The sequence below is a fragment of the Erinaceus europaeus genome, chromosome 3 (genome assembly GCF_950295315.1).
Source record: "Erinaceus europaeus chromosome 3, mEriEur2.1, whole genome shotgun sequence".
NCBI lineage: Eukaryota > Metazoa > Chordata > Mammalia > Eulipotyphla > Erinaceidae > Erinaceus > Erinaceus europaeus.
The window spans coordinates 46,950,899-46,970,826 of record NC_080164.1 but is presented as its reverse complement, the minus strand read 5'-3'; the positions used below and the strand labels follow the sequence as shown (position 1 = coordinate 46,970,826).

The following is a 19,928-nucleotide window of genomic DNA, read 5'->3' as shown; positions in this document are numbered from 1 at the left end:
TATAAAGCAATGCTAGCTCAGTTGGAAATTCACATGAAAAAATAATGAATCTGGATTCCTATTTCATCTTACATGTAAAAACCAAGAGTTAGGCTAGCAAGTCTTAGAAATGACATAAAAAAACATGATCCATGAAGGGAAAGATTGATAAAATTGACTTCATTAAAATTAAAAACAAAACAAAAGAATCTTAAGATATCAAAAAGTTGTGGTCTGGGAGGTGGGACTGTGGATAAAGCACTGGACTCTAAAGCATGAGGTCCTGAGTTCAATCCTCGGCAGCACATGTACCAGAGTTCTTTCTCTCTCTCTTCTCTTAAACAAAATATTCAACAGGATGTCTGGAATATAAAGTTGAGGAAATCTGCTGGAGTGTAATGGAAAAAGGCAAAGCAAACAAACAAACAAATGGGAGGGCTGGGCAGTGGGGCACCCAGTTGAACACACTATAACCATGCACAAGAATCTGGGTTCAAGCCTCTGGTCCCACCTGAACAGGGACAAGCTTCACAAACAGTGAATCAATGCTGCAAATGTCTCTTTTTCTCTCTCCTCTCCATTCAACTTTTTTTTTTTTTAATAAAAAGGAAACACTAACAAAACCATAGGATAAGAGGGGTATAACTCCACACAATTCCCACCACCAGAACTCCGCATTCCGTCCCCTCCCTTGATAGCTTTCCTATTCTTTAACACTCTGGGAGTATGGACCCAAGGTCACTGTTGGGTGCTGAAGGTGGAAGGTCTGGCTTCTGTAATTGCTTCCCCGCGGAACATGGGTTTGACAGGACTATCCATACTCCCAGCCTGCCTCTCTCTTTCCCTAGTGGGGCACAGTTCTGGGGAATCAGAGCTCAGGCCTCATTACTTGGGTGAGAACTTTCCATTCAATTTTTATCAGTCCTATCAATTAAAGGGAAAAAGGGGGAGGGGGAGAGCCACCAGGAGCAGTGGATTCACTGTGTAAGCACTAAGTCTCAGTGGTAACCTGGGTGGCAAAAATAAACAAATAAATGAAATTAAGTAAATAAAAAGGAGAAGACAAGAAAATTAGTTACCAACTCGAGAACCAACAGCCAAATAATAGCAAAAGAAGCAGGAGGAAAATCATTAGATGAGACAAATTAAAATTCCACATAATGCAAGCACATGAGTTTATAGATTAAAAGAACATCAAATACCTAACAGTTATTAATATACACTGTAATCAAATAATCAAAATTTTGTGCCCCTTCTCATAAAAACTGAACAGCCTCTAGGGTAAAGGAAGATAAAACACACTAAGCCAGTGCTTTTAGTTTGGACAATGTGGAAATCCCTTCCTGGAAGGCATTCTGTGAATAACTGGATTCTTTGAGTTATTGCTGAATTCTTTGAATTATGGATCGAATCAACAATCAATACAAAGTAAACTGTATTAAAAAGGATCCTTTGTTGAACAGAAACGGTTAGCAGCGATTTTTTTGTGTGGAATATATATTATTTCTCCACTCATTTCTACACCAAAAATTAATTTTCTCCTGATGACGTTTCTCCACCATTATCTGTGCATGTGTTGTGTGATCATGTTACTTACTGTATATTCATCAATGGCGCACTGTTCTCCCTCATAAGTACACAAGATTTTTCCTGTAAAACTTCTAAATATTTATGGACTGTTGGGCTGACCTAATTCCATTCAGCACTAAGTCAGACTCCCTACCCTTTCCCTTTCTGAGTCTTGCACTACAGCCTATGCCAGTCAGACTGGCTTCCCAACACACAAGTTTTTCCTAGGCCAGTTAAGTACTCCTTTTCTATTCACTGTCCCTGTGACTTTTTTTTTTTTGACAACACAAACCAAGGTATAGTATCAAAAAATTTCAAGCACTGTTAACAAATGAAAAATCATACATTGTTCTGAGGTGAAAAAGTGGGTGGGTTACACTCAAAAGATCAGGTATTTGATAACTTGAGATTTCCATGGTGCAACACTAAATGCTAAAATATCACACATAGGACAGTGTAAAAGACATGTCAGGCCTGCAAAGCCTCAGTATATCCCCCACCCATCTACAAGGTAAGAAGGTTAAGATCCACCAAAATGAGAAAGTATAGGAGATGTAACAAAAAAGAGAGGCAAAGGTAATGTCTATGAAATTTTAAGATAAGACTGTAAATTATTAGGCCTAAATAACAACCAATCCAGGTTCCATTGGTTAGAAGACTAACTGTTTTTTTCAAGATAAAAATGAACAGAGCAATAAAAATAAAGTATCGAGGTAGCACAGTGGGTTAAGCACAGGTGGTACAAACAGCAAGGACCAGTGTAAGGATCTGGGTTCAAGCCCCCGGCTCCCCACCTGCAGGGGAGTCGCTTCACAGGTGGTGTGAAGCAGGTCTGCAGGTGTCTGTCTTTCTCTCCCCCCTCTGTCTTCCTGTCTCTCTTCATTTCTCTCTGTCTGTCCTACCCAACAACGACAACATCAATAACAACAACAATAATAACTACAACAATAAAACAAGGGCAACAAAAGGGAATAAATAAAATACTTTTTTAAAAATTTTAAAAAAATATCTAAGAATGAGTTTATACAACTTGGATAGAGTTTAGATAGCCAAAAAGAACACAGAAAACTAAGATGTTACAACTCCCCCCCAAAAAAAAACAAGCAAGAAAACAAATACAGTGTTACTTACAAATAATTTTTCTTAATAAATAAATACACAAATACAGTGAAAAGAACAGTACAGGAAAGGAACTGAAATCACAGTCAAATCGGAGATTCAGTAGGCTATTCCTAATTTCCCTGGGACCTTGAAATACCACAGAAGGGTGGCTTGGGAGGCTGTGCAGTGGATAAAGCACAAAATTCTTTTTTTTTTTTAATTTAGCATTTAATGCTACTTATTTATTTATTTGCTTCTTTTTTCACCCACCACTTTTGTTTTCACTCCCCCTCTTCCAGTTTTTTTTTCTTTTTTTAATTATCTTTATTTATTTGATAGAGATAGCCAGAAATCGACAGGGAAGGGGGAAATACAGAGAGGGAGAGAGAGAGAGAAACCTTAACACAAGTTTACCACTCGCAAAGCTTTCCCTCTACAGGTGGGGACCAGGGGCTTGAACTTGGGTCCTTGTGCACTGTAATGTGTATGCTTAACCAGGTACACCACCATTCAAAGCACTGAATTCTTAAACATGAGGTCCCAAGTTCAATCCCTGGCACTGCATGTGCCAGAGTAATGCTCAGGTTCTATCTCTCTCCCTCTCTTAAGTGAATAAATAAATATTAAAGCATAGTATGACAGCCTCTGGAATTGCTTGATTTTTTTTTTAATTCTAAAAACCAAAAATTTCATGTGTTGTTTGACAGATAATACATGCCTGGGCCAGAATGTGAACCTGTGTAACTTAATTCTGAATTAGGTCCATTAATTTGTGAACTCCTAAGGGGTCTGTGTCTTCCTAGTTATCCTACTCTCAGGTTTACCTGGTACAAAGTAAATCTTCAAACATGTTTCAGAATAAGTAGAAGAAAGTTAAACAGTGTGACTACTTTTATAACACCAGAAAATGAAGGAGACAGGCATTCCAGGCAGAGGAACATGTGAGAACTGGACAAGTAAAGCCTACAGAAGGAGAAAAAAGAAAAGAAGGAGTAATGAGAATTATCTGGAAAATCCACTGGGTGGATGAAGGAAGACACAGCAATACTAAATCTTTTGGAAAGCGAGTGGGAGGATATTGGAGGCTTACAGACAGAGCCATGTGACCCTGGTTATGTACATACACACCACACACACACACACATATGAACAATACTTATTTCTTTTTTAAAAAAATATTTTTATTTTATTTATTTATTCCCTTTGTTGCCCTTGTTGTTTTATTGTTGTTGTTATAGTTGGATAGAACAGAGAAAAATGGAAAGAGGGGGAAGACAGAGAGGGGGAGAGAAAGATAGACACCTGCAGACCTGCTTCACCGCTTGTGAAGTGACTCCCCTGCAGGTGGGGAGCTAGGGCTCGAACCAGGATCCTTACACTGGTCCCTGTGCTTTGCACCACCTGTGCTTAACCTGCTGCGCTACAGCCCGACTCTTGAGCAGTACTTATTTCTACAAAACTTCCTAACCAAAACCTCTTGGCTTTCTGGAATCCAAAGCTGAAACAAGTTCTATGTGATTCTGAGCCCAATTACAGTACAACTAGTTGCTCTAAGTAGGATAGGATTACAAGGCAACCCAAAAAGGGGGTGGGCAGGGTAAGGCCCAATCATATATTGATTTAATAATGCTCAACAAGAATGTAGGATAAGAGGGGTACATATTCACACAATTCCCGCCACCACAGTTCTGTATCCCAACCCCTCCATTGGAAACTTTCCTATTCTTTATCCCTCTGGAGCAAAGACCCAGGATCATTATGAGGTAAGGAAGGTGGAAGGTCTGGCTTCTATAATTGCTTCTCTGCTGGACACATTTTGGATCTCTTTCTGCTCTTAACAAAAGAACTGAATCCAGGGAACAAAAGAATGATCACCTCTAGGTGAGAATAAATATCACTATTAGCATTATTCATATATTCACTTTATACACTTCACTCAAAATTTACTTAGTGTTTATGTGAAACAGTGGGCGGGAATACAGTTTCTAAGTTTAAATTACTTACCTTCTGATGACAGTACTACTTCTGAAATAACAAACAATGTAATTAGCCATAAGCAGAAGTACTCTAGGAATATAAGAGTACTGAGTAATAAAATACTACTTTAATTATGTGCAGTGTCAAACAGAAGTAAAAGAGCCAAGTTCCCACCACTCTGTTTCAATCACAATCAACTCATGGTCAATGTCATTTCTTGTTTCTCTTATAAATCCACTTAATAACTTCCGAGCATCATATTATTTCATCCAGAAATATTTCAGCATATATCTCAGCAGGGCATCTTTCTCAAAATAGAATTATGAGAGATTGGGGGAATAGCTCGGCTGACAGAGTACAGGATTTGCATGACTGTAACTCCTGGTTTGCTCCCCAGTGCCTCATGTACCAGAATGGTGTTCAGGCTTCTCCATCCCTCCTGCTCTCTCATGCAAAACTATGTCATAAGAAGTAATTAAAAATATGTGAAACTGAATCTTTAGAGCTAAGTAGTTTTTTAAGAACCTTAGTTATAGGTAACATATAATAAAAAACACAGATTTTTCTATGTTAAATTTAGTCTGACAATTATATAGCCACTGTCTAAAGAAGATAAAGAACATTTCTGTAGCCCAGAAAGTTCCTACATCCCCTTTTCTAGTTAATTTCCCATACCCAGACAACCACCTTCTGATCTGTATTATCACAGACCACATTTATATCATTGGATTTTTATAAATGGCATAGAATATAAAAAGAAAATAACTAACCCCCAAAATAAAACTTTAAAATATAAAAAATTATATATATGCATTCTTTTAAAAATACTTTAAAATATTTATTTTATTTATTCCCTTTTGTTGCCCTTGCTTTTTTCGTTGTAGTTATTATTGTTGTCATTGTTGTTGGATAGGACAGTGATAAATGGAGAGGGGGGGGAAGACAGAGGGGGAGAGAAAGATAGACACCTGCAGAACTGCTTTACCGCTTGTGAAGTGACTCCCCTTCAGGTGGGGAGCCGGGGCTCGAACCGGGATCCTTACGCCAGTCCTTGAGCTTTGCGCCACCTGCACTTAACCCGTTGCACTACAGCCTGACTCCCATATATGCAGTTTCTAGGTCAATTGGGGGGAGAGAAGGTATTCCAAGCAGAAAGAACTGCATATCCAAATTATAAAGGTATGGAAGTATATGGAATGCTGAGGAATTCAAGAAATTTGAAAGCTGGGGGGCCAGGCAGTGGCACATTCAGTTAAGCACACATATCACCATGTGTACAGTTAAGTGCACATATCACTAGGATCTGGGTTCAAGCCCCCCTCCCCACCTGCAGGGAGGACTCTTCATGAGCAGAGAAGCAGGTATCTCTGTCTCTCTCCCTCTCCCAATTTCTTTCTATCCAATCAAATAAAAAAAATAGAAAAAAGAGAATAGAAAGCTATAGCTGATAAGGGTAACAACAGAAGGCAAATCTAGAAGAAGCAGCTCTTTGGAAAAACTGGAGTTTCTAGATTAAACCCCATAATTAATTTTGGGAACCAAGTTACTAAGTAAACTTTTCCCAATGTCCAAAACTATTTCTCCAAACTACAAACTGGTCACTTCTCTTCATGTGCCCCTTTCTCCAAACATGTCAGCTGATGGTAGCATCCTGCCCCTGTAGCAGTTCATTCTCTCTATGCAGGAAGGCTTTTCTGCCATTCCTGGGCAAGGGACAAACCCCCACCTTGACTTTCTCATGAGACAGTAGTCTCTCCACCCACCCTATTTTTAACAAGTGGTCTCAAGTCTTACCATTATCTGGATTTCTCTCTTGCACACCTGGAGATCATGTTCATTGTTGACAAACATGCGTTTCAAGGCACATTTCATCCCATTGCTGGTCCTCACAAGAAATACAAGAGCAAATCCACCTGTGAGAGAAGCACACATATAATAAGCTCTCTAGGTCACATAATAAGTTCTCCAGGTCACATTCAAAAAGTCTGTCAGAGGCTAGAGTAGCTACAGATTGCTGCTTTGAGTGTTAATGGTACTGGTGCTATTACCAGCTACTCCTAAAGTAAGCCTGGTCTAGTAGGTATTCTTCAATTCTAGGACTCAAAGGTATTTGTGGAATTGTGTGGCAAGTCAGAGAAACTCTTCTTAAAAACACTTATCTCAGAAAAAGGGAAGAATAGCAACTATGTTTCAAATACTGATAGATTAAAAAAAAGAAGAATGCACATATGGGGTAAGGGAAAATCAACTTCATCTCAACCACTAGCCTAGGTATTTTAAGCTCTTACTGAATTCTTCCTACAAGTGTTATTTCCCCCTTAAGACAATAATTACTAGCTTTAAAAATGGGGGCTCAAAGTGATTAGGTTCAACAGAAGAGCATGTTTTTATTGCTTATTTTTTAATACATATTTTTTAAAGTTGGGGAGATAGCTCAGTCTTTTCTAAAAAAAATATTTATTTCCTTTTGTTGCCCTTGTTTTATTGTTGTAGTTATTATTCTTGTTGTTAATGATGTCGTCGTTGTTGGATAGGACAGAGAGAAATGGAGAGAGGAGAAGAAGACAGAGAAGGGGAGAGAAAGACAGACACCAGCAGACCTGCTTCATCGCCTATGAAGCGACTCCCCTGCAGGTGGGGAGCCGGGGGCTCAAACCGGGATCCTTATGTCGGTGCTTGCGCTTTGCGCCACATGCGCTTAACCCGCTGTTCTACTGCCCGACTCCTACTGCTTATTTTTTAAATAAGTCCAGAACTTAAACTCAAAGGCTTAGAGATTACTTCAATAGTTGTTATAAGTATAGTTGGCAATTGGCTTCAAGAATGTCTTTCCCTTCTTTTTCCTCATCTACTTTTCATCTAATACCCATCCTTCAATTTAAATCTTCTAATAAATTAATAATAATATAATAAATTGAGAATGTCTACTAGTTTCCCTACCTCTTAAGCTGCTGAGAAGACACAGTAGATATAAAGATGCATTTAATGATATCTTAACAAGACCCTGCATATTTGGGTATTTCCTGTCATTATGCTCTTCAGTACTTTGATAAGCACTACAATTTACCAATTAAAACAGTTAAAATTTATCAGATTAAACAGTTTGTATCTCAATAACATCTCCCACTTCACTGTAATATTTTAAACTTCATTTATACTGCTCAAGTGTTCATTTCAATCTTAGAACTCTGAGTATTTATGAAAAAAATGTAAACTCTAGCATGCACTGAAAGTAGAGGTCGTATTACATACACAATTTCCTCAGCTCTAAGATACAAATTTATTACATTTTAACTATTAGTACATCAGAATCTTTCTTGTAGTAAACATAAACACTTAATGGCAATGGCATTTCTCTCTCCACCAAAAAAAAAAAAAGCTACTAAATTCACATTTTATTAAGTTAGAAATGGTAGTATAAATTATAAAAAGACCATGTATATTCATAATTATTTAGTAAACAGTCAAAATAAACATTCATTTTATAAGCATTTTGGTTTGGAAGGGAAGAGAAGGGAAGGGGAGGAAAACCCACAGATTTTGCATCAGTAGAATTCCTGAAGAGCAATGGGCCCATGTACTTTGCTATGTGGATGAAGAAACTCAGTGCTAATATCTTGATTGTCTAAAAGATAATCTTCTCTACTCATCTTAAGAGAAAGACTGTCCAATGCCCCTTTAGAAAGCAAAGAGGCATCTAACAAAAGTTGAAAATATTTATATCCTATAGTTTTCTGGTATGTGGCACCTAAAAGACAAGGGTAGTCCTTTTAGAAACAGGTTGGTGATTCAGTAATTTGAGATAACTGCCACCAGAGGGGAGCAGAGTTGTTTCTTTTGCCAAGTAGCAAGCTGACCTTTCCAGCCAGGTGCAAAGAAGTGGATTAGTCACTGATTCATAAGATTCAGGCAATCACCACTGATTAAGAAGAGTCAACCAGCTTGTCAAAATCTGTGACCATCCGTATTCTAAAGGTTAAGCAAACAGCCACTATGTCTAATATGGAACCATGTTTTAAAGCATCTATACCCACAAAAGAATTTATCCATAGATAACAAACATTTAAATTAGGGCTCCTTGATCATGAGGCTAAAATCAAAGCCTGTCAAGAAAAGGAAAACAGGGTGAAGCTTGGACTGGGTGGGATGCATTGCAGCAAAGCAATGGACTGGGGGGGGTGTCCAGTACATGACACTGAAGTGGGACCTGGTTTGGTGTTGGGATGCTGTACAGATACCTATCACAACGTGGTAAGAACTTTATCCTTATGTCAACAAACACCCTATAGGCCATCATTCCTTGAATTAAATGATTTAAAAAAAAAAATCAAATCCCAGAGGGATAAAGATTAGGGAACCTTCCAATGGAGGGGAAGGGATACGGAACTCTAGTGTTGGGAACTTATGGAATTGTACCCCTCTTATTCTACAATCTTGTCAATCATTATTAAAACAGTAAAAATTTTCAAATAAATTCCATTAACTGAGGCTGGGGAAGTAGTTCAATTAGCAGAGCACCAGACCTGTACAACTGATATTCCCAGTTTGACCAGTGCCACATGCACAAGAGTAAGGCTCTGACTTATTCTCATTCTCTTTTAATTGAAGCTTGGTAGGATTTGTCAGTTTATTTTTTATTTTGATGAAGCCAGGCGCTCAAGTATTCATGATTCCCCTGTTCCTCGGCTGACATATTCACACATTTTCTTTCTTTCTTTCTTTCTTTCTTTCTTTCTTTCTTTCTTTCTTTCTCTCTTTCTTTTTTTCTTCTCTTTTAATTTTATTTCAAATGTAGAGAATGAAAGGTAAAAAGAGGAGAGCTACCACAGGACCTCTCCACCATCTTCAGAGTTTCCCCCGATGCTCTCCACGAATCCAGGCACTCGCCCATGGTGAGCTATAGAATCTGTCACCTTTAAATGACATAATGGGGGTTATATTGTTAAATGGGAAACTGGGGAATGTTATGCATGTACAAACTATTGTATTTACTGTTAATTCCCCAATAAAGAAATAAATTTAAAAAAAAAGAATCTGTCACCTTAAAGATGTTTCCCACTGTCACTGTGTGTATTTGGCTAAATGACCAGGTTAGAAAGGAGAAAGGAGTTGATGGTACCACTCAAGACACTTCACCACCACACATCCAACAGACAAACTGGGTTAGTAAGATTCACAGTCACAGTTAATGTTCAGCTTATACAGAAGCATACTAGATTTAAAAAAAATTAAAAAAAAAAAACCTGTCAATAAAAGATGCTTGTTTAAGACTGAGCTGCATCCCAAAATGCTGACTAAGTAGGAAAGTCTAAAGCTGAGCTATGGATGGTCTGTGAGATGTAAGAAAAACTAGCACTCAGTAGCACTTCTTCTAGTCTCTGTCTACTGGCATCTTTTAATACTGTATTCTGAAAATAATACTGTATTCTGAAAATCCAATGTATTTAGCAAGTCAGAATGGGAAAATAGATCTGCTCCATTATGTAATGTAAGCAAGTAAAACAGGCACAAGAGTTTACTTTCTTGACTATTAAGTATTGATATTTAGGATTTATTTTATTTTATTTTATTTTATTTTATTTTACTACCACAAAGATTCTCCTGCTTTCCCCCCAGAATATGTAGCAATCTTACTCTAGCTTTCTGCCTCTAACTTTTTTTATGATGTGACAAGCACATACACTCACTGTGAGCTTAAGAGATATTTGTCTGGGCCTTATCTGTATCTTATCTTTGTCTGTATGCCCTCGAAGAGGACCTAACATATAATGGGTACTCAAAAATGAATTAAATTTCTATTAATGTTGCCATAGAGAACAGACAAGACTACTGCAAGTAGCAGAGACTATGGAAAAATAGAGTGGCCCAAGGTACTTGGATATGTACTGACAATGCTATGTAACTATTGCCACTAGGAATACAGTTCTGCCAGTAAAGATAAGCTGAGAATCCCAAAATTTTGCATAGCATTTCCAGGTCCAAACACTGGCAACAAGTTACATTTAAATTAATGTTAGTAAGATGAAGCCGTAGATCCTAAGGAAAAGACATCTGAAAGAATTTGCAAAGCCTTTGGTGCTAGCTATAGTGTTTATGCCTCTTCTCTAGTCCAACTCCCTCATCTTGCTGAATGTCAAAGAGGGGTAGTGACACAGCCAGTCATACCCAAAGTTAAAAGATGACTTGCAACCCCACACCTATGGACATCTAATCTTTGATAAGGGGGCCCAAAGTATTAAATGGAGAAAGGAAGCTATCTTCAATAAATGGTGCTGGGAAAACTGGGTTGAAACATGCAGAAGAATGAAACTTCTTCTTCTTCTTCTCCTTCTCCTTCTCCTTCTCCTTCTTCTTCTTCTAGCGTTTGCCCAAGAATGAAACTGAACCACTTTATCTCACCAGAAACAAAAGTCAACACCAAATGGATCAAGGACCTGGATGTCAAACCAGAAACTATCAAATTCTTAGAAGACAACATTGGTGGAACACTTTCCTACATAAACCTCAAGGACATCTTTGATGAAACAAACCCAATTGCAAGGAAGACTAAAACAGAAACAAATCAATGGGACTACATCAAATGGAAAAGCTTCTGCACAGTCAAAGAAACCATCACACAAACAAAGAGACTCCTCACAGAATGGGAGAAGATCTTCACATGCCATACATCAGACAAGAGACTAATCACCAAAATATACAAAGAGCTCAGCAAACTTAGCAAAAAATAAAATTAAAAAAATGACCCCATTCAAAAATGGGTAGAGGATATGAACAGAACATTCACTAGAGAAGCGATCCAAAAGGTTAACAAACACATGAAAAATTGCTCCAGGTCACTGACTGTCAGAGAAATGCAAATAAAGTCAACACTGAGATACAACCTCACCCCTGTGAGAATGGCATATATCAAAAAGGACAACAGCAACTGTTAAATCTGCCCTTGTCCCATATATTAATAAGGGCCTTAATGTTTTTCATTATACAGATGATATTTTAATATGGGGGAAATCAGATACAGATCTCTATGCCTTACATGATTTTCTCATTCCTGCATTAAAGAAAAGTGGCCTTAATGTGGCTCCTGAGAAGATACAGCTAATTCCTCCAATATCTTTTTTAGGTTCAGAGATTTCTCTAACGTAAATTCGTCCCTTAAAACCTAATGTCACCTTTCCTTCTAACCTTACTCTTGCCAGCGCTTCACTCCGGTGTTCAGATGCAGGAAAGCTTACTGCGTGAGGCGGCCATTTTCGCTACCTCCATGTGGCCCAACCTGCTTCTCTAGCACCCAACTCTGAGGTGCCAGCGCAAATAAAGATTTGTGTTTCCTCTTCGCTCCGGACCCCCTCTCTCTCATCTCCGCGGCCCGCACTCAACAAGATCTGGCACGACAACAAGCAACAAATACTGGAGAGGCTGTGGGTACAAAGGAACCCTTCTGCACTGCTGGTGGGAATGTAAATTGGTCCAACCACTGTAAAGAGCTGTCTGGAGAACTCTCACCAGGATAGACATGGACCTTTCATATGACCCAGTAATTCCTCTCCTAGGGATATACCCCAAGGACTCCATACTGCCCAACCAAAAAGATATGTGTATACCTATGTTCATAGCAGCACAATTTGTAATAGCTAAAACCTGGAAGCAACCCAGGTGCCAAACAACAGATGACTGGCTGAGAAAGCTTCAGTATATACACACAATAGAATACTATGTAGCTATGAAGAACAATGAACCCACCTTCTTTGACCCATCTAGGATGGAGTTAGAAGGAATTATGTTAAGTGAGCTAAGTCAGAAAGATAAAGATGAGTATGGGATGATCCCACTCATAAACAGAAGTTGAGAAAGAAGAACAGAAAGGGAAACTCAAAGCAGGATTTGAGTGAATTTGGAATAGGGCACCAAAGTAAAAACCCTGGGTTGAGAGTGAAGGTGGATGTTTGGCTACACATGGTGGGGCGGGGGGCAGATATGGGGCATGGGACACAGTCTTTTGGTGGTGGGAACGGTCTTTATGTACATTCCTATTAATTTGTAGTCATATAAATCACAATTTAATTAATATGAGAGGGGAAAAATGATTGACTATCTCAAACTTTTTAATGCACAGACCCTAGGCTGAGTCTTTGATAGGCTGACTCTTAAAAGCTTAGACAAGGGAGAACAGAAGCAACCTGTGGCACAGCTATATACAAATAATGTCAAAGGACATAAATTATGGTGATGGTGTGTATGATACAACAAATCCTAACAAAGGGATTTTTCAAAGTTAACCCAACTGCCAAATAATGTGATTATAGCAATAACTATCTATTGCCTTCTTAACCCTAAGACAACAGGAACCTCCTGCTTCCTCTATAGAGCCTATATTTCCCCCAGTCCTGGAACCTCTAGGGTGGGGCTCACTTTACTGCATGCTTCTCTCAATTCATACCAAATGATATTGCATCTGCTGATCCCAACCCAATCAATACATATGAGTACCACCTCAGCATGCTTCACTTCAGACTGTGTCCTGGAATGTCAGGTGTGGAATGTCAACCCTTGAGCCTCATTACTCGGGTGAGACCTTTCCTTTCATAGGAATCTCTAATTCCATTCCAGGTGGTTCACTTCCTAACAAAGTCCCAAAACCTAGATATAGACCGGGTGCCGTGAGATAGAGCGTATGTTCACATGTATCCATAAACTAGGGCAAAATATATACCTGAAAGCCAAAGTACACAATAGTATCGAGTGAGTCCATATAAAGTTCATAATGAAATAGTGTCTACTTCGACTTACCCTCCTCACCTACATTCTATTACACTTCCCTCACTCATTCCAACACTAACCTTATCAAAGCAAGGACTGAATAAGGACAAGAGACTGGCATACTGTAATGATGACTCTTGAGTCACTATCAGGCTATCCCATCAGCTGGGGTCCTACTCAGGGAGTCCTGAGATTCCCAAACAGACATGATGGGCCTAGATCTCAAATAAATCCCTCTCTCCATCGTTACCAGTCATCTCCATCAGGAACAACAAAATAGAGCACTTTTTTGGCCCCCCCAGGACCTGGCCCTCAAGTTGGATCAACAACGGTAGGGAGGCTGAAGGGAGGCTGGACAACATACTCTATGCTACACCTGAGGAAGATAGGTGCTGATATTGTGGCAGCTCTGAACGTTCCTACTCACGACCACAGAATGTGAGCTCAGATCTACAAGGATGCAGAGGTCACATAGGCTCCTAAGCTGAATATGGGCCCCACATCACATCAAATCAATGGGGCTTACAGTAAATAATATTTATACACCTTTCCCATATTTGGGAGCTACTCTCTTCCCTGATCCAGCTTTCTGGTCCCTCTGCCAGCCATGACATCATCTCCCCAGATAATAAATAGATCCACTTGCATATCAGATTTCAGGCTCAGGAGAAAACAAAACAACTATAGCCACAGGCCCTTTGGAATATACCTAAAATATGCCTACTAGCTATCTATAAAACGGAGACCCCCAACACACACACACACACCAACTCTTCATCTGCATTATTCCAGCCTTTAGGTTCATGATTAGTCAACAATTTGTTTGGCTTTATACATTAACTCTCTTTTCAGCCACCAGGTTCCAGATGCTACCATGATGCTAAACAGAATTCCCTGGACAGACAACCCCACCAATGTGTCCTAGAGCTCTGCTTCCCCAGAGCCCCACCCCACTAGGGAAAGAGAGAGACAAGCTGGGAGTATGGATTGACCAGTCAACACCCATTTTCATGGGGGAAGCAATTACAGAAGCCAGACGTTCCACCTTCTGTATCCCACCATGACCTTGGGTCCATACTCCCAGAGGGTTAAGGAATAGGAAAGCTATAAAGGGAGGGAATGGGATACAGAGTTCTGGTGGTGGGAATTGTGTGGAGTTGTACCCCTCTTACCCTATGGTTTTGTCAGTGTTTCCTTTTTATTAAAAAAAAAAAAAAAAAGATGACTTGCAAATAAAACCTGAAATATGTATTAGCTCATACACTGGTTATCACAAAATTGCCCTTCTTCTCTGTAAAGTTTATAGGAAATCCCCCTCCCCTCTGCTTCATCAACACTTTTATACAACTTGATACTGTTAGAAACGATTTCAAAAATCAATGATTCATTTACATTTTCACGATATCTGAAGGAGAGAGATGAGCTACCAACAGTCTCCATCCCTCAACAGAAAAACTGTAGAGAAATTACACTTCTTTTACAAAAGCATTCAAGATCTAGACAGGTAGAGCTCAAAGTAAATCCTTGTCTTCTAAAATTAATTTTAGATATAATGCAATACATCCATCTAGGCACACAGTTTGCTGATTTTTCTTTCACAGCTCTATCAGTCTTTTAACTATCCTCACAATCAATTTATCACCAAAAATAGTTTCTCATGTTTCTTTGTAGGTATTGCCTCTTCTTCCCACATTGTTTCAAATAAACTTGCTCTGCTCTCTGTCATACAGGCTAACTTTACTTGCTCCACAATAAATAAAATTATTTAGTATGTACTCTTGTTTCTGATTGTTTATTCAGCACAATATTTCTGAGATTTATTCTCACTGTAACATGTATTGGTAGTTTTACTGTTTTATTTCAGGCTAGTGTTCCACTGACTTGACAATTAATTTATCCATCCAACATTCAGACTGCTTCTAGTATTTGGCTATTATTTGAAATTAAGATGTCTAGGTAAAAGAGGTAGTGCTAGAACGTGTATTTCTCTTACATAAGCTTTTAGAAATGGGAGTTTCTAGGGCATATGGACAGCAAATATTCAGACTTATATGAAAGTGTTAAATAGTTTTCCACAGTGACAACACCAATTTTTTTTTAAAGATTAATTTATTTAATAAGAAGAAAGAGAGGAAAAGGAGGAAAAGTAAACCAGAGCATCATTTTGGCACATCTTATGGGACTAAACTTTTGATAAGTATACTCGGATTTTATGGACCTAGCGTACTCTTAACCTTTGATGATAGTTGCTTATTTTGCCTTTTACCTGTTTTACCCTAATAAACCTTGTATTATTTAAACCAGTTCCCAGCTCCCCGGTGTGAATAAATATCATCAAAATGAATATTCTCCCCAGAGCCATATATAAATTTAATGCAATACCCATCAAAGTTCCACCAAGCTTCTTTAAGAGAATAGAACAAACACTACAATCATTTATCTGGAATCTGAAAACACCTAGAATTGCCAAAAGCATCTTAAGGAAAAGAAACAGAAATGGAGGCATCACACTCCCAGACCTTAAACTATATTATAAAGCCATCATCATCAAAACAGCATGGTATTGGAACAAAAATAGGCACACAGACCAGTGGAACAGAATTGAAAGCCCAGAAATAAATCCCCACACCTATGGACATCTAATCTTTGATAAGGGGGCCCAAAGGATTAAATGGAAAAAGGAGGCTCTCTTCAATAAATGGTGCTGGGAAAACTGGGTTGTAACATGCAGAAGAATGAAACTGAACCACTTTATCTCACCAGAAACAAAAATCAACTCCAAATGGATCAAAGACCTAGATGTCAGACCAGAAACAATCAAATAGTTAGGGGAAAACATTGGTAAAACACTTTCCCACCTACACCTCAAGGACATCTTTGATGAATCAAATGCAATTGCAAGGAAGACTAAAGCAGAAACAAACCAATGGGACTACATCAAATTGAAAAGCTTCTGAACATCCAAAGAAACTATTAAACAAACAAAGAGACCCCTCAGAGAATGGGAAAAGATCTTCACATGCCATACATCAGACAAGAAACTAATCACCAAAATATATAAAGAGCTCAGCAAACTTAGCACCAAAAAATCAAATGACCCCATCCAAAAATGGGCATAGGATATGAACAAAACATTCACTACAGAGGAGATCCAAAAGGCTAACAAACATATGAAAAACTGCTCTAGGTCACTGATTGTCAGAGAAATGCAAATTAAGACAACACTAAGATACCACCTCACTCCCGTAAGAATGTCATACATCAAAAAGGACAGCAGCAACAAATGCTGGAGAGGATGTGGGGACAGAGGAACCCTTTTACATTGCTGGTGGGAATGTAAATTGGTACAGCCTCTGTGGAGAGCAGTCTGGAAAACTCTCAGAAGGCTAGACATGGACCTTCCATATGATCCAGTAATTCCTCTCCTGGGGTTATACCCCAAGGACTCCATAACACCCAACCAAAAAGAGGTGTGTACTCCTATGTTCATAGCAGCACAATTCATAATAGCTAAAACCTGGAAGCAACCCAGGTGCCCAACAACAGATGAGTGGCTGAGAAAGCTGTGGTATATATACACAATGGAATACTATGCAACTATGAAGAACAATGAACCCACCTTCTCTGACCCATCTTGGACAGAGCTAGAAGGAATTATGTTAAGTGAGCTAAGTCAGAAAGACAAAGATGAGTATGGGATGATCCCACTCATTAACAGAAGTTGACTAAGAAGATCTGAAAGGGAAACTAAAAGCAGGACCTGACCAAACTGTAAGTAGGGCATCAAAGTAAAAACCCTGTGATGAAGGGTAGACATGCAGCTTCCTGGGCCAGTGGGGGGTGGGAGTGGGTGGGAGGGATGGGTCACAGTCTTTTGGTGGTGGGAATGGTGTTTATGTACACTCCTAGTAAAATGTAGTCATATAAATCACTAGTTAATTAATACAAGAGGGGGAAAATTAATTGTATGTCTCGAAGTTTTTCAAAACACAAACTGAATCTTTTCAATATATAGGCTGTGTAATTGATATGCAGAGTCTCTCAAAAGCCTAGACCAAGTAGATCAGAAGCAACCAATAGCACAACTATATACAAGATACTGGGTACTGTACAGCAAACCCTAACAAAAGGACTTTTCAAAGTTAACCCAATTACCAAATAATGTGATGATAACATTAACTATCGATTGTCTTTTTGAACCCTAAGACAGCAGGAACCTCACATCTCCACTATAGAGCCTCTACTTCCCCCAGTCCTGGAACCCTTGGATAGGGCCCACTTTCCCGTATGCCTCTCCCAATCCATATCAAATAATATTGCATCTGCTCATCACAACCTAACCAACACAACGATTGCCACCTCAACATGCTTCACTTCAGACTGTGTCCAGAGACTTCACCATGTGGAATGACAAGCCTTCAGCTTCATTACTCCGTTACCAGGTTCCAGATGTCATCAGGATGCCGGCCAGGCTTCCCTAGACTGAAGACCCCACCAATGTGTCCTGGAGCTCTGCTTCCCCAGAGACACACCCTACTAGGGAAAGAGAGAGGCAGACTGGGAGTATGGACTGACCAGTCAACACCCATGTTCAGCGGGGAAGCAATTACAGAAGCCAGACCTTCTACCTTCTGCAACCCACAATGACCCTGGGTCCATGTTCCCAGAGGGATAGAGAATGGGAAAGCTATCAGGGGAGGGGGTTGGATATGGAGATTGGGTGGTGGGAATTGTGTGGAATTGTACCCCTCCTACCCTATGGTTTTGTTAATCCTTTCTTAAATAAAAAATAAAATTTAAAAAAAAAAAAAAGAAAACTGACCATGGAATTCAACATCAGTAATGGGGCTTTTGAAGAAACATCATACCTCACCTGACTTGGTCTTAAATACTGAACCTTACTGGATGGTCCAGATCTCAGACTCTGGGCCTTGTTCTGAATGGATTAAGAGGCTAGTGACTTCTACTTAGCAAGAGGAAGTGAGGGGTGGGAGAGATAAGGTAAGTGGGAAGAGAAGAAAAACACCAAATTGATTGATGTGCACAGATGAAGGAAACAGCTGGGCAGACAATGAGAGTGATTAGACCAAGAACGATGAGAAAAGAAACCAGTCCTGGTGCTGACACAGGGTTTCTGCATTCCCTGTTAAAAAGATATGGGTGGGGATTTTAAAATTGGGTCTAAATCCTAGGCACTAAACTCCATCATCTGTTTTTCTTTTCTTTTCTTTTTTCTTTTCTTCCTCCACAGTTATCACAGGGGCTCGGTGCTAGCATTGTGGATCTAGCACTCCTAATGACCATTTCCCCCTCTTTTTTTTTTTGTATGTTTGTTTTCCTTTTCTGTTTTTAATTCGACAGGACAGAGAGAAACTGAGAGGGAAGGGGAGATAGGGAGGGAGAAAGATAAACAGACACCTGCTAACCTGCTACTGCTTGTGAAGCATTCCTGCTGCAGGTGGGGAGCAGGGGCTCAAACCTGGACCCTTGTACATAGTACTATGTGTGGTTAACCAGGTGTGCCACCACCTTGCGCCCCTGCTTATTTTCTGTAGATGGAAACAACTGCCTAGTAAAAGTCCCATCTGGTGTTCAGGGATGCCTTCCACCTACTGAGATGAAAAGGCATGAAATCCAGAGAAGCCAGAGGACACTAGAATATAAAAAAATCTCATCAAGATTCATGATTTGCTCCTCTCCTTTACATTTTGGACTCATGAATTGTTTCTCTTTTAAAATAAGATTTAACCAGTGAATGCTGTTCACTTGACACAGTTACTCTCTGAATTAACCAAACAAAAGTAAATAGGCATAAAATAAAAATACCCTTACAAAATTCTTCAACAGACTCAGGTGGAGAAATCAGTTAAAGTAGAAAAAAAAAAGCAAACAAAAGAAAGCAAAACACTGAATAAGCTACTAGATTGTCTTGGACTTCATTTACTATAGAAATTAAAACTAAATAGGTGAGTTCTAAACTGAGTTCCTAAGAGTCTCAGAATTAAAGGGTACCTTCCTAGGGCCCTATGAGGGCAAAACACGCTCTACTTAGAGGTAGGGCCCTAGACACAGTCTCTTTATTTAATATTAATTCTGGGATAGATGTTAGGGAAAATGGGGGGAGGGGCAATTCTGGTTTAAAAGAGGAGAAAAAAATATCCCAAGACAAATCTGTAGCTCTACATAAAAGCACTTTCTCATTAAGAACTTTATTTAATCAGAAAGAGAAAAGATAGCCAGTCTTTTGTCATCAAATGGTACCATAGATCTAACTCAGGGGTGTCACATATGTCAAGTATGTCCTGTACCACTGAACCATCTCCCAGATTCCTCTAGAAGCATTCTGTAAAGAAAAAGAGACTACACCATTGCAAGTTCTACAATTGCAAGTTCTACAAGTTGACCTTTAAACTTACGTGCTGACCACACACAAATGTGTATGTGCAGCTTTTGAGGAGTCTATGCAACTACACCCCCTGGCATTAAGACCGACAGGTTGGATTCAAGCCCTAAATCACTGAAGCTACATCTTTGTGAAGCTCTGT

At 39.2% G+C, this 19,928-nt stretch overlaps 1 protein-coding gene across 14 annotated transcripts in view; it reads right to left on the bottom strand.

The window, feature by feature from the left end:
• AAK1 (AP2 associated kinase 1) overlaps nt 1-19,928 on the bottom strand; it is a 232,979-nt gene that overhangs the window by 88,770 nt on the left and 124,281 nt on the right. For all 14 annotated transcript variants that reach the window (XM_060187139.1, XM_060187138.1, XM_060187143.1 and 11 more), the window contains one exon: nt 6,421-6,539. In XM_060187139.1, coding sequence (XP_060043122.1) covers nt 6,421-6,539 — 119 coding nt within the window. The remainder of the gene's footprint in view (nt 1-6,420; nt 6,540-19,928) is intronic.